This window comes from Delphinapterus leucas, chromosome 8 (genome assembly GCF_059928025.1).
Source record: "Delphinapterus leucas isolate spDelLeu-1000000601 "Yukka" chromosome 8, BTC_Dleu_Yukka2, whole genome shotgun sequence".
Classification (NCBI taxonomy): domain Eukaryota; kingdom Metazoa; phylum Chordata; class Mammalia; order Artiodactyla; family Monodontidae; genus Delphinapterus; species Delphinapterus leucas.
The window spans coordinates 61,593,780-61,606,866 of NC_143136.1; the positions used below are offsets into that span (position 1 = coordinate 61,593,780).

At 34.9% G+C, this 13,087-nt stretch overlaps 1 protein-coding gene and 1 non-coding gene across 5 annotated transcripts in view; one reads left to right on the top strand and one right to left on the bottom strand.

The window, feature by feature from the left end:
• TLK1 (tousled like kinase 1) overlaps window positions 1-13,087 on the top strand; it is a 148,343-nt gene that overhangs the window by 126,463 nt on the left and 8,793 nt on the right. For 2 of the 4 annotated variants that reach the window (XM_089916685.1, XM_089916686.1), the window contains 6 exons: window positions 3,640-3,737; window positions 5,984-6,065; window positions 9,905-9,996; window positions 10,082-10,171; window positions 10,334-10,503; window positions 10,796-10,952. In XM_089916685.1, coding sequence (XP_089772811.1) covers window positions 3,640-3,737; window positions 5,984-6,065; window positions 9,905-9,996; window positions 10,082-10,171; window positions 10,334-10,503; window positions 10,796-10,952 — 689 coding nt within the window. The remainder of the gene's footprint in view (window positions 1-3,639; window positions 3,738-5,983; window positions 6,066-9,904; window positions 9,997-10,081; window positions 10,172-10,333; window positions 10,504-10,795; window positions 10,953-13,087) is intronic. The other 2 variants (XM_022570023.3, XM_022570024.3) reach the window with 1 other exon arrangement.
• On the bottom strand, window positions 5,005-5,076 carry TRNAE-UUC (transfer RNA glutamic acid (anticodon UUC)). Its single transcript has one exon. It is a non-coding gene; the product is annotated as a tRNA-Glu (tRNA).

Here is a 13,087-nt window from a genome sequence, read left to right on the forward strand (position 1 = left end):
ATTGAGATCTGTTGTATACTTGTCTAACCTGGGTATTTTAATATATTTAAGTAATTCAGAATATTAGATCTTATTTTAAAACACTGTTAAAATAGCTGTAGTGTGTACTGTTAAGGTCCATTGCTATATCTTTTTGTTTAAATGCAAAAGAGCCATGTCCTTTTATTGTATGTGATTACCAAACCTACCTCTCTCTTTAATGGGATCTTTTCTTACTCATGTCCCTTCAACACCATAATTGTCTACAGAGACCAGTTCCCTTCCAGAGATGCTGTTTGTTTCTTCTTAGACCTTCTCTGCGTTAATTGCTTAGCTGGTGGATGACTTGAGAATTGAAACTTGGTGTTCTTACTAAGCATGATCTAGCTGTCTGGATTGCCTCTCTTTTTTATTTTAATAATTTGGACTACCTTTGCCATGCGTTACAGGATTCCATTCCATAATGATTTCAGATCAGTTTTGAGCCCAGGTCTGCCTTGCTTCTCCCGAACCCTCTGAAAACAATTCATTCTGAGGATGGCCCAGAGGCTAATGTCAGTCTCAAGCGAGAGAGCGTGGCCTACAGTATATAGATCTTTGGAAATGATCTGCAGTAAAGATAAGTTTAGTTGCTAAGACTACCATATTCTAGACTGTTGTACCTTGGGGCTAGACCAAAACTGGGCCTTGCCCCTTTCTGTAAGGAGAGGATACTAAGCAGTATTGCCTAGTGTTTGCCTCAAAGTGTGTGTATTAATCTGTTCAGGCTGCCATAACAAAATACCATAGACTGGACAGCTTAAACAAGAGAAACTTATTTCTCACAGTTTTAGAGGCTGGAAGTCTAAGATCAAGGTCCAGCAGGGTTTAGTTTCTGATGGGGCTCTCTTCCTGGTCTGTAGATGGCCGTCTTCTCAAGCCTTCACATGATTTTTTTCTCTGTGCTCCCACAAAGAGATGGTGGGGTTGGAAGGAGAGATCTCTTTCTCTTCCTCCTCAAAAAGCCACTAATCCCATTCTGAGGGCTCCACTCTCGGGACCTAAGCTAGCTCTAATTACCTCACAGAGTCCCCTTCTCCAGATACTATCACATTGGGGTTTAGGGCTTAGACATACAAAATTTGGGAGGAACACAAACCTTCAATCCATAATAGCATGTATACTTTTTCTCAGTGGGATTTGAGAGAAGTTACTTAGAGTTATTGAATTATCTTTCCTCTAGAGTTGTGTCACTTTAAGGTCCAGGATATTGTGGAATAAATATTAAATTACAATATGGAAGATGTAGATATATTTCACTGAGGACTATGGAGGATATTTATGTCTATTTGCATATGACTTTGTTATAGTTCCTTCCCTTGACATGCCTCTTAAATACCTAGGATCCAGCTTTTCTTTTAAACTAGTGCTCCTGACATTTTGTTTCTTCCTGTAAACTTTACAATTCAAACTGAATGAAGCTTGCCTGTGCTTTTGTATTGTAAGATCTTATGGGGCATACTTGACATGTTTTATAGAGGGTAAAAAGCTTGCTTAGCTGGCACAGACATACATTTTATTTTCTTTAGTAAGTATATTATGATATTGATTACTGCCATTGTATAAACATCTGAAGATTACCAAAAATTATAAAACAAATGTAATTATGTGTCAACAATCTAGTTGAATCTCATAATTATGTATTTATGAGTTAATAAAATTTAATATCTGTAAATTCATTTTTAAAATAGTATCCCCATACCACATTTTTCAAATGAAAGCTGAAACAAGTATTTTTGCTGGTATTCTAATAGGCATTTCACTGTTTTATCAGATTATTTAAAATTATACCAACTTACTAAGTGTTTAGTAGCTTCCTACATGTATAAGAAATTAATGGCAGGTTTTAAGGCAGCAAACATTAGTAATCTGAAGAAAGAAAGTTACCACTTTCTGTGTTCTGTGGCATAAATGAATTTGAATTTTTTCATACTCATGGGCACAGCTATATGGCCAGTTTCTTATCTACTTTATATAACTAAATGGAGACAACTGAACTGTGGTTTGACTTTATTGTTTCAAAGCTTTTTAATCTGTTTCCTCTCCTTATAATGAATCTTCAGTTATTTAATCCCCTGGGACATTATCTTACCTTTTTTCATTAAAATTAGAAATATTTGTAACTGAAGCTACATTAAATGAGGACATTTCAGAGAATTTAGTGTATCTATTTTAGAAAACTCTCCCCAAAATTTTAGAAAAGTTCATCTTCACTTAAATTTATTTATTATTCTTTCTTTTTTTACTTAAATTTTATTTTGAAGGTTTCTATGTATCATCTAATGCCTAATTTACATTAAATATCTCTGCAACAAGTAGTGGTTGTTTCATTTTAAAATAACTGAAATAATCTTAAGGTCAGGTGGAATATGAACAACATACTTAGATTTAGTTTTTTAATCTGTGAACGTTTGTTTTTTGTTTTTCTTTATGATACTTAGAATATTCCTTTCACTTTAAGCCTTAGATACAGGTGTAATAGACTTTATATCTCTATTATCTGCTTTACGATGAAATAATATTTATATTTTCAAAGTAAATTTCAGAACTATTAATTTTTTGAGAAAAAGGATTTAAAAAAATATATCAGAAGATAAATCATTAAGAGACAGTGCTAATGAAAAACAAATATTTAAATAACCTCTGTTCCATGTGGTATAGATTTATAACGGTAGTGGTACACATTTAGGCCAAGGCAATCTGGATTTGTTTACTTAATAAATAGTTATTCAAAAATATTATAAAATTGGGCATTCATAGAACTTTTCACTGAAATTTGGTATGTTCTTGTTTGTTAAGTAGTACTTAAATTTATATTGACAAATCAAGAGGTATGTGTGTAATGGGTGATTTTATTTGTTTTGGTGTCTAATTTTTTTAAATGTTCTAAAAATTATATATTTTGAGACATGAAAAATATTTATCAAAATGTTTAGATTAAATGAATGTTAAATTTCTTTAGGATTTGCCTAGGTCTGCTCTGATAACTAAGGATCTGCCACAGCTATTCGTAAAATTTTTGTTTTAAGAGTCTCTTTAAAATTGTAGTGGGATTTCTCTTTAAAATTGTAGTGGGATTTATCCAAAGTGAGTGGTCAGACTGTGTGTGTGTGTGTGTGTGTGTGTGTGTATTCCAAATGTTGTAAGGTCTCAGAATAATCAGTAGTTCTGTCTCCTACCTTTCTTCCTCTTTTAACTGTTGTGAAATATTTTCTTTTCATTTGTTTTGTACTAGTAAATTATTCCCTCGTAAATTAAAATTTGGATGTACCAGAAATAAAACTTTCAGCTCATTTTGTGTTATAAGTCAGTTTCAGACTACCTTGCAGTCATTTTCAGTTTAGACATTATAAAAATAGATTTCTTGTGGTACAGAATAAAAGTCAGCATCTCGTTAGGTATAAAGATTTTCATGTGGAGGATGGTTTCTTGAAATAGGCTTTTGCCTTATCTCTTTCTATCTTTCAGGCATTGAAAAGAGCACTTTGGTCTTTTAACTCAGTGGAACTTTATAATACACTATTCTTCCCATCACTGTAAAAAATTGGTGCATGAGTAAAAATATCTTTTTTATATCACAAATAAATTGAGCTTGTTATAGTCCCCTCTCTTCATTTTCAGGAAGAGGCAGAAATTCAGGCAGAACTTGAACGTTTGGAAAGAGTCAGAAATCTTCACATTCGAGAGCTCAAAAGAATAAATAATGAAGATAATTCACAGTAAGTCATTATTTGTATTTCACAGTTTTACATAATAAAAGTTTTTTCTCCCCTTGGAGATAATAAACAGAGTATTTCCTTGTTGGGGGGCTTCTCACCATAGACCTCAAGTCCTTCCCATGGCTCAGAAGGCCTCGTTTGATCTGGTCTCTGGCCACCTCACCACCCCATCTCTCTCATCGTCCCCTCACTTACATGTCGTAGACACACTGGCCCCCTCAAACATGTCTGACTTGTTCCCTCAAGGCTCTTGTGCTCACCATTTCCTCTTCCTGAAATGTTCCTCCTCTAAATATCTGAGTGGCTTACTCCTTATTTCACTCCCCGTGGTCATTAGAGAAGCCACCCTGTCTAAAATAGCAGTCCTTGGCTCACTCCATCCCCTATCTCAGTATCCTTGCCTTACTTTATTTGTTCTTAGCATTTATCACTATTTGGAATTACAAATTTTTTTTTTTTCAGTTATTTTATCTGTTTCCTTTCACTCGAATGTAAGCTACATGAGAGCAGGGACTTAGTTTTGTTCTTGCTATATCCCCAGAACCTAGATCAGTGCCTGGCATATGGTAGGCACAGAATAAATACTTGTTAACTAAATACCAAAGTTAATATTATTGTAGTGAGGAAAAAATTATTTCAACCAAAGGATTTCAGTAAGCCATGTATCCAGCATTATGTAAAAACTGGAGAAGAAATAGAAAAGTAGTTTAAGTTATAGTCTCTGTCCTTAATCCCTAATTATCAAAATGACATTAAACGCTAAAGGAATTCAAAGAATAGAAAATATATGTGGACTGGTGGGAACTTTATGAAGAAGATAGAAATTAAGCAAGGAATTAATTGGATTTAGTCAATGTAGAGGACAGGAAGGATGTCTTTTTACACTTTAAGACTTATGTAATTTAAATCTTCATGACCTAATACAAGTGTCAGAATTGGAAGTGGCCTATTTCTGCCGTGAAATACAAATATCTTGCTTAAAAGAAGGCCTATTTATGATCATCTCTGTATGAACACAGTCATTCCAATGTATAATGTCAATGAAATAATATAGTTATGTAATATCCTTAATTGTACCAGATGAAAATTCTGATAACGCAGATAAGACAAAACTAATTTAAAATTGGCTCTTCTGAAAATTATGTCCAAACTTGTTTGTGGATATTACTTAATCCACTTGTTGGAAATTAAATAAATTGTTACAGCTTTACATTTTTCTTTTCTTTCTTTTTTTCTTCTTTTGGCTGTGTGGCTTGCGGCATTTTAGTTCCCCGGCCAGGGATTGAACCTGGGTCATGGCAGTGAAAGCGCCAAGTCCTAACCACTGGACCACCAGGGAATTCCCTACATTTTGCTTTAAAACTAACAGAAATCTCTTTTATTTATAAGTTCTCAGGAAAAGCTTAAATTATCAAAGCTGTGTTGCTATTGAATAAAATATCATGTGTTTGCATCTGGAATTATAAAGCTATCGTTGATTTTTTTTTTTTTTCCTTAAATATCAAGAGTGTACATTTTGGAACCACATTTTTCTGCTAACCCCTGCCATGTATTAGCTGTTGACCTTGGACAAGTTACTTAACCTTTCTGTGCAGTAGTGCCCTCATCTGTAAAATAGAGGTAGTAGCAGGGCCTACTTCAAAGGGTTGGTTAAGAACCAAATGAGATAATACAGGTGAGTGCTTAATGTATAGCAGGTGCAATAAGCTTTAAATAGTAATAGCAGTATTGTCTGTGGTGGTTTTTTTTAAAGGATTTCTTTTTTGATTGGGAATTAAATTTTTATTTATAAAAGGCAAAGGCTGTACAATTTCACCATGGATGAAAGCCAGTTTATAAATATAATTATTTTTAATCATATGTCAATATTATAAAACTTGATTAACCGTAACTCCCAAAATAAAAGTATATTTTTCCAAGGGAAGTAATTCCTGCTGAATAGATACGGGATTTCATAAAGCTCTTAGTAATACCGTAGTCGGTAGGTCTTTATCACAGTGCCATAACTGGTCATTGAACCTGAATATTTGGCTATAAATGTTAAGCTTTGTGAACACCAGAGCGTTAAGATGGGTGATAGTCATGCAGTTAGAGAAGGAAAAGAAGTATGGAATGGAATTCAAAATTAGCAGAAGAGTAGCTGAAAAAGAAGTAGCTGGGAGTAGAATAAGAGCTAACTTTGTTGTGGACGAAACCTTTTTGTGGGTGTTTTCATGTGCCTGAGTGTTTTTTTCCCCACCCTTAAGGTTCAAAGATCACCCAACGTTAAATGAAAGATATTTATTACTCCATCTGCTTGGTAGAGGTGGCTTTAGTGAAGTGTATAAGGTAATGTACATTTTTTTCCTGTTCTTCATACTAATACGACAAAGATATAGGAATATGTGGTTAAGAAGTACATGTCTTTTTATTGATTTTATGATTTTTTGACTGTTTTTATGTCCTCTCATTACAAAAAAGAGTCTGTGGTGGCTTACACTGTCTTATCTCAAGAGTCTAAAAACTATCCTTGTGCCTTTGCAGTCCCTCTGATATTTGGTACCTGGTTATCACTAGCCAGTCTGATACAAGTAATAACAACCATTAGAATCAAGATAGGCAGGTAGCCATTTAATATAGTACATTTATGGAAAGGTTGTATCCCTTAATTTAAACATGTGTCACAAGTCTTACATGTCCTGAATTTACCCTAATTTCTACCTATTTTAAGGCCAGTGTTTCTCAAATGTGTATTTATAAATGTAGAAATATTTACTCATATGTTTAATGCTTTATACCTTACTTTTTTCCCACTTTATGTTATCTTTCTGCCCAACCTTTAAATATTGAAGTTCCTAAGGTCTCATCATTCTTGTTCTCCTTTCAAATATATCCCCCTCCCATTCACTAAGTTATCACCTATTTGATTTCAGATACAGATGTATAGATACATAGCTATCTACCCCACACTTTCCTTCTGAGCCCTGTACCTGCTGGTTTATATGACTTAATCTGTTCACCTCATGTGGATGCTTCATAAGCACTGCAAACTCACATCTGAAATAGAAGTTATCTCTTCTCCCAACGCGCCCCCCCCTTTTTAACACTGCTCCCTACTTTAATACACAGCACTGCCATTTATCTGCCCAGTCCCTCAAGTGAAAAACATAAAAGCCATCCTTCAATTCACCTTGCCCTTAACTCCCTTCCCCCAACATAACCAGTCCCTGGTATCTGTCATTATTAATGTCATTAAGCTCTCCTAAATCCAGCAGTGACCCTTCTCCCTCTCTCTTAGCGCAGGGCCTCATTGTCTCTTGTTGCATTGCCTAGCTGATCACCTTTTTTCTGGGCACTGAGTTTCTCCAGTTCATTTGTGTATGCTGCAGCTAGAGTGGCCTTGTTATAAAATGCAGTCTGATCATCTCACTCCCCTGCTTATAAGCCCCAGTGGCTTCCCATTTGCTCTTAGCATAAAGTCATATGAAGGTCATAGCTTCACCTTAAACTTCAATTCCTATAGAAGGCTTCCCTGTTAGTCTGCCTTTGATTAGCTCCTTGTAACACTTGGTGCTTCATTATGTATTGGTATAGTCAGCGATTAAGACCTTGGGTTCTGAAGCCAGACAGGCTGGGTTTGAATCCTGGCTAATTCTGACTGCTGTATAAACTTGGGCTTATTGCTTACCATCCTCTGCCTGTCTTCACCTGGGAATGCTTACAGTACCTACATCATAGGATCATTATAGTGATTAAACGAACTATCACAGAAAAATCACAAAGAACTTTGTTGCTGAGAAAATGTAAGCTCATTAGATTGTTATTAGAAATCCTCTCTGTTCAACGAGACAACCTGTATCCAGTTCTGACTCTGGGGCAAATTATGGGATTTGGATTCAGAGAACTTCATTTCTGATCTTGGTTCAACCATGAACTATTTTTTGTTTTGTTAACTTGGATGAGCATTAAGTGTCACCCATCAAGAGTGATCTGTGAGCTCTCTTCCAATTCCTGTTTCTCTGATTCTAATGGTAGTTCATCCTCAGGCACTTAATGGTTGAGTAGTCTTAGTCAGGCCACAAGGTAGAAAAGAAGGTCATAATGTTGCTCATTGTGGATCTAAAAATCACCAAAAGTATAGTTAGCTAGCACTAGCTCCACCTAGAAGTTGCCCGGCTTCTGAGCCTACTGATAGCTTTCATGACAGTCTTCTGCCACTGCCCAATATTATTTCCATTGTTTTTAGCCCCATAGATAGGGTCTAAAAGGGACTTTTCTTTTGGAAGAAAAGGCTTCTGTAGAAATTAGAAAATGCAGATTGTGGGTCCCTAATGACTTGAACCCTCATTACTGATTTAAATACTAATGACAGCCCCTCCGACCCCTTCAGGTCCTTTCATTGTTGCCAGGTCGCTTGGTAAACAAAGTAGCTGACTGTAAGTCAAAAAATTGACTCTTCTCTATACCAAGGTGGAAGGCATTGAATCAGTTGCTCAGTGATTACCATCTTAGCTTTATGGGAAGGTATACTTTACTCTCCTAATCTTGGGAGAAAGATGTGTCATATACAGTTATTATAATCATTATACATGGATGATAACTTTATTAGTACTTAGAATTTTATTTTCTCCTATTTTCTTTTACTATGATTGCCTTTGAGTTTTATAAAAGCTTTTTTGCTTTCTCTCACATGAACTTCTTTTATTCTTTTCTATTATATTTCTTAAAACTTAACTTTTAATAGTATAATGAGCTAATGTTTATTGGATATTTATTATGAATCATATATTATTCTGAACACTTTATATGTTTCACCCCATTGAGTCAACAACCCAAACTTCATGAGACTGAGGCTATTAGAGAGGGTATTAAGCACAAAGTCATGCAGCTAATAAGTTCATCTGGCTCCAAAGTGAATATTCTTAATTACTGCATCCTATATTATTTCTGATCTCATGCTTTTATAATTTCGTGACAAGCAGTTTACCCCTACTGCTTATTTTAAGGTTAAATTGATAGAGGCAGTGGGAACTAGGAACCTTCTTCCTAATAAATATGTAAGCTTTTAGTGTTTTAAGGGAGCGCTTTTGTGTAAAAGTCACAGTTGAACCTAAATTATTAAATTCCTCTTTAATGATATTCATTGTTTTTAAAAAACATTTATAAGTAACCTGAAGCCTTAAAATATTGATCATTCTTTATTTAAGAAATAGTCTGGTCATTTGAACAAACAAGTATATAACCTTTTTTGAGCCCAGATTAAGGAAATATTACTGATAGAGTTAGGTATGATAATTACATATGGTTAATGGTTATGGTTATGTTTAAACAGTTTCATAATAAAAGTTCAGAATTTTTTTAAAACAGTTGGGAAATTGTTAGGAACTTGTTAATTTTCAAATAAGGGGGGGAAGAAAAGGTGGAGTTGCTAGGAAAGGATACAGGAACCCACCAAAAAAGTATTACAGCCGCCTGTTTTCCTGGCCACTTACTGCTACTACCAGTATAGAGAAGAACGTCTATATTAAAAACAGATAGCTTGGGACTTCCCTGGTGGTGCAGTGGTTAAGAATACACCTGCCAGTGCAAGGGACACGTGTTTGATCCCTGGTCCGGGAAGATACCACGTGCCGCGGAGCAACTAAGCCCATGCACCACAACTACTAAGCCCATGCACCACAACTACTGAAGCCCGTGCACCACAACTACTGAAGCCCGTGTGCCACAACTTCTGAGCCCGTGTGCTACAACTACTGAAGTCCTCGCATCTAGAGCCCGTGCTCTGCAACAAGAGAAGCCCGCGCACCGCAACAAAGAGTAGACCCCACTTGCCGCAACTAGAGAAAGGCCATGCACAGCAACAAAGACCCAACGCAGCCAAAAACAAAACAAAACAAAACCCAGAGGGCTTTATTGTTTTATCTTGATTCAATATATTGGCACTTATAAAACTTGACCGTGAAAATTCACATTAAGGTTTTCTCTGATTTAGCACCATGGAATTTGTATCTTGTTTCTGATAATAAATGTGCCACTGAACTATATATAACCTTAGCAGAGATGACTACCAAAAATCGTAATGTGTATTCTCATTCCATATTATTGCAAAAATTATCACTCAAAAAAAAAAAATCTCTTCACTGTTCAGTTGGTCTTTGGTCCAAACTCTTCTATTCCTTGAATCCTAGGCTTTTGACCTTTATGAACAAAGATATGCTGCTGTGAAGATCCATCAGCTTAATAAAAGCTGGAGGGATGAGAAGAAGGAAAACTACCACAAGTAAGTATTAATTCCTTACGATTTTTATCAATTTTGAAAATATATTTAATTGTCATGGGGAATTAATATATTCTCTTTCTCATAGACATGCCTGCAGAGAGTATAGAATACACAAAGAGCTGGATCACCCCAGAATAGTTAAACTCTATGATTATTTCTCCTTGGATACAGATACGTAAGTGAATATAAAAGCATTTATTTTTTAAGAAAAGAAGACATGTTGGCTTTTGCTTCCCCTATTCCATAGTGATAATAGAAATACTCTTCATTGTCCATTGTGATTCTGAGTTATTGGATAATATTTTATGTCTGATTCTTTTTCTCTTCTCCATTGTAGGTTTTGTACAGTGTTAGAATACTGTGAAGGCAATGACTTGGATTTCTATCTGAAGCAACATAAATTAATGTCAGAGAAAGAAGCTAGGTCTATTGTAATGCAGATTGTAAATGCACTAAGATATCTCAATGAAATCAAACCCCCTATTATACATTATGATCTTAAACCAGGTAATTAATAAAATTTTTGTCTAAATAAGTTTTAAAGAGTGTAATTTTTACAAGTCATACTTGCTAGGTTATCCGAAAATATGCTTTTTGGTTTAGTTTTTAAAAGTCAGTGGAATACTAGTGGTAGTAGCTGAAGTGTTTTTAAAATTTATATCACTGCATTTTAAAACTATATTTTAAATGTATATCTTAATTGAGTAAAAATTTTACATATGTATGTTAAGTGTATTATTTCCCAAAAGTCCAGCTTTAGTAGTAAAGATAATGTTTTTCATTTATGTTTCATTAAAAGAACTTTATACTTTGTTCTTAGGAAACATCCTTCTGGTAGATGGAACAGCATGCGGAGAAATTAAAATTACTGATTTTGGTCTGTCCAAGATTATGGATGATGACAGCTATGGTGTAGATGGAATGGATCTAACTTCCCAAGGGGCAGGCACTTACTGGTAAGTGTATTATTAAAAACACCAAAATTACCTAGATTAGTGCCCAGTCTTTTTAATGAGAGTTTATTCTCGCATACCTTTGAGATTACTGTGGTGTGATGAGAGCACTGATACGAAGTCTCTGAGTTGAGAGACTACTATCACCAGTCCTGTTTTCTCACCTGGTCTTAACTGTAACTGTCAGCAAACCGGAGGAAGAAAAACTTGGCATCAGCAAGTGACTACCAGCTAGTTCCCTACCAGCCAGAAAGTCCTAACATGGAGAATTTGTGAATCTTGTTCTATAATGTTGGAGTGATGTTTATCATGAGTAATGATACTTAATATAATATCTTAGCTATTAAAAGCAATAACTAATAAGCATTAAGCCCTCTCTGTAGAGGTTTTGTGGTTACAGTTTTTGTTTAAGATGGATGTTTTGTTGATAATGAATGAAAGAGAAATTTGGTGCAATCTTGGTCTTTGGCCTTAACGCTCAAAAATCTTTTTAATAACTTCATACATACAGATATAAATCTAGATAGAACCATAGATTCACTGACACGGGTCTAAATGAATGTCATTCCCTTCAGAGTTACCTATGTGTTGACAAAACTTACTTCAGTGTGAATTTTCAAACTTAGTATCAAATTTGCCAAAGTGGAGAACATAGACTATAAAATTTCAAAACTAATTTAGTTTTCAGAATAAATTAGTTTAGCAAAAAGAGTGAAATCTTAAATGGAAGGGAGCTAAGTACCCAGCTTCACTGAGCAGGATGGTGACTACAAACATAAATGTGACTTTGGAGTCTTCAGAACAATCTTCACATAGCCTGGGCAATAATAACCAATTCTATAAAATGCCACAGGTTGGTATGGACTTTACTTTTCAGAGTAAGGATTAGTCATGTTCCATGTATTCATTTAAAGCCAGTTTAGAGTTTCAAATTATGCTTGTGGCATTTTTTAGGAATATAAGATAATGTATCATAATTTTCTTTCAATATATATTCTTTAAAAGTCTATCATTCAAACTAGTAACTCCTTAAAAGTCAGTACCCTCAGTCAGTAGTCTTTAGACTTCTTTCTTTTAGCAACAAGGCTCCTTTTTTCACCAGAAAATCTTAGAATCCTAATAAAACCAACAAAAATAAGGCTTCTTGGTAGAACCCTGTGTTCTGTGGCAGACAGCTTGAAAACCATGTTCTAAGTAATCATCCTTCCTCTGCAGAGACTCCCACCATACTGTTTCCCTCTCACTCTGGCTTCCCTAGTGCAGGGCAGGGCAAGGAAATTTCCCCCTGACAGATGGGCATGAGACAGGGAAGCTTATGTTTTAGGGTGCTGTGCAGGAAGAAGATACAGGCATGGCATTTCCATGTTAGGAACCTGGAATTATATACTTCTTGTAGAAACAGCTTTCCCCAAAATGGTTAGTTTTTTATTCATATACAAACTTTTAGAATATAGGTATGTAGTGCTTTTACACATCATCCCCAGAAGCTTAAATTATTTGTCAGTATCGCTTAGAAGAAAACGAGTTTTGTTTCTCCCTTCCTCTTGGGTTTCAAATGCAAGCATCCACTAAATCCTGCTGTCGTTTTCCCCGAGTAGCTTTGGTATCTATTCCTACACTTCCTCTCCTTGCTTATATACCCTTTTACCTTGAGAGACGGTATATAGCACAGTGTTTAAGAGTCATTCTTGTTTCAGTTACACACACATAAACCTACAGAAAATATACGCTTTTATTCATAAAACAAATCTGGCTTTTTACTTGATTTGGAGGGTAGGAAAGGATTTACATCACAAATAAGTTATTGGTCATCTGTGAATGTTCTGCTGAAATTTAAACGATTTTAGCATAGTGAGTATAAAACTAAAAAGAGTAGCTTCCCATTTAGCTGTATTATTCCTTTTCAGGACTTTGTAGTTTATCTAAATTTTTGAAGTGTGAGATGCTTGCATCCTGATGGAGCTTTTTATCAATACTTATAACCTAAGGTTAAAAGTAAAAATTTATTTTTACTTATATGTATTTTTACCTTTTAAATAAATTTTACAATCTATTTTTACCTTTTCTTTATCTAAAATTATAAATTTATAAATAAAAAGAGTATTTTTGAATGCTCCATATATTTCTGATGCTGCTAC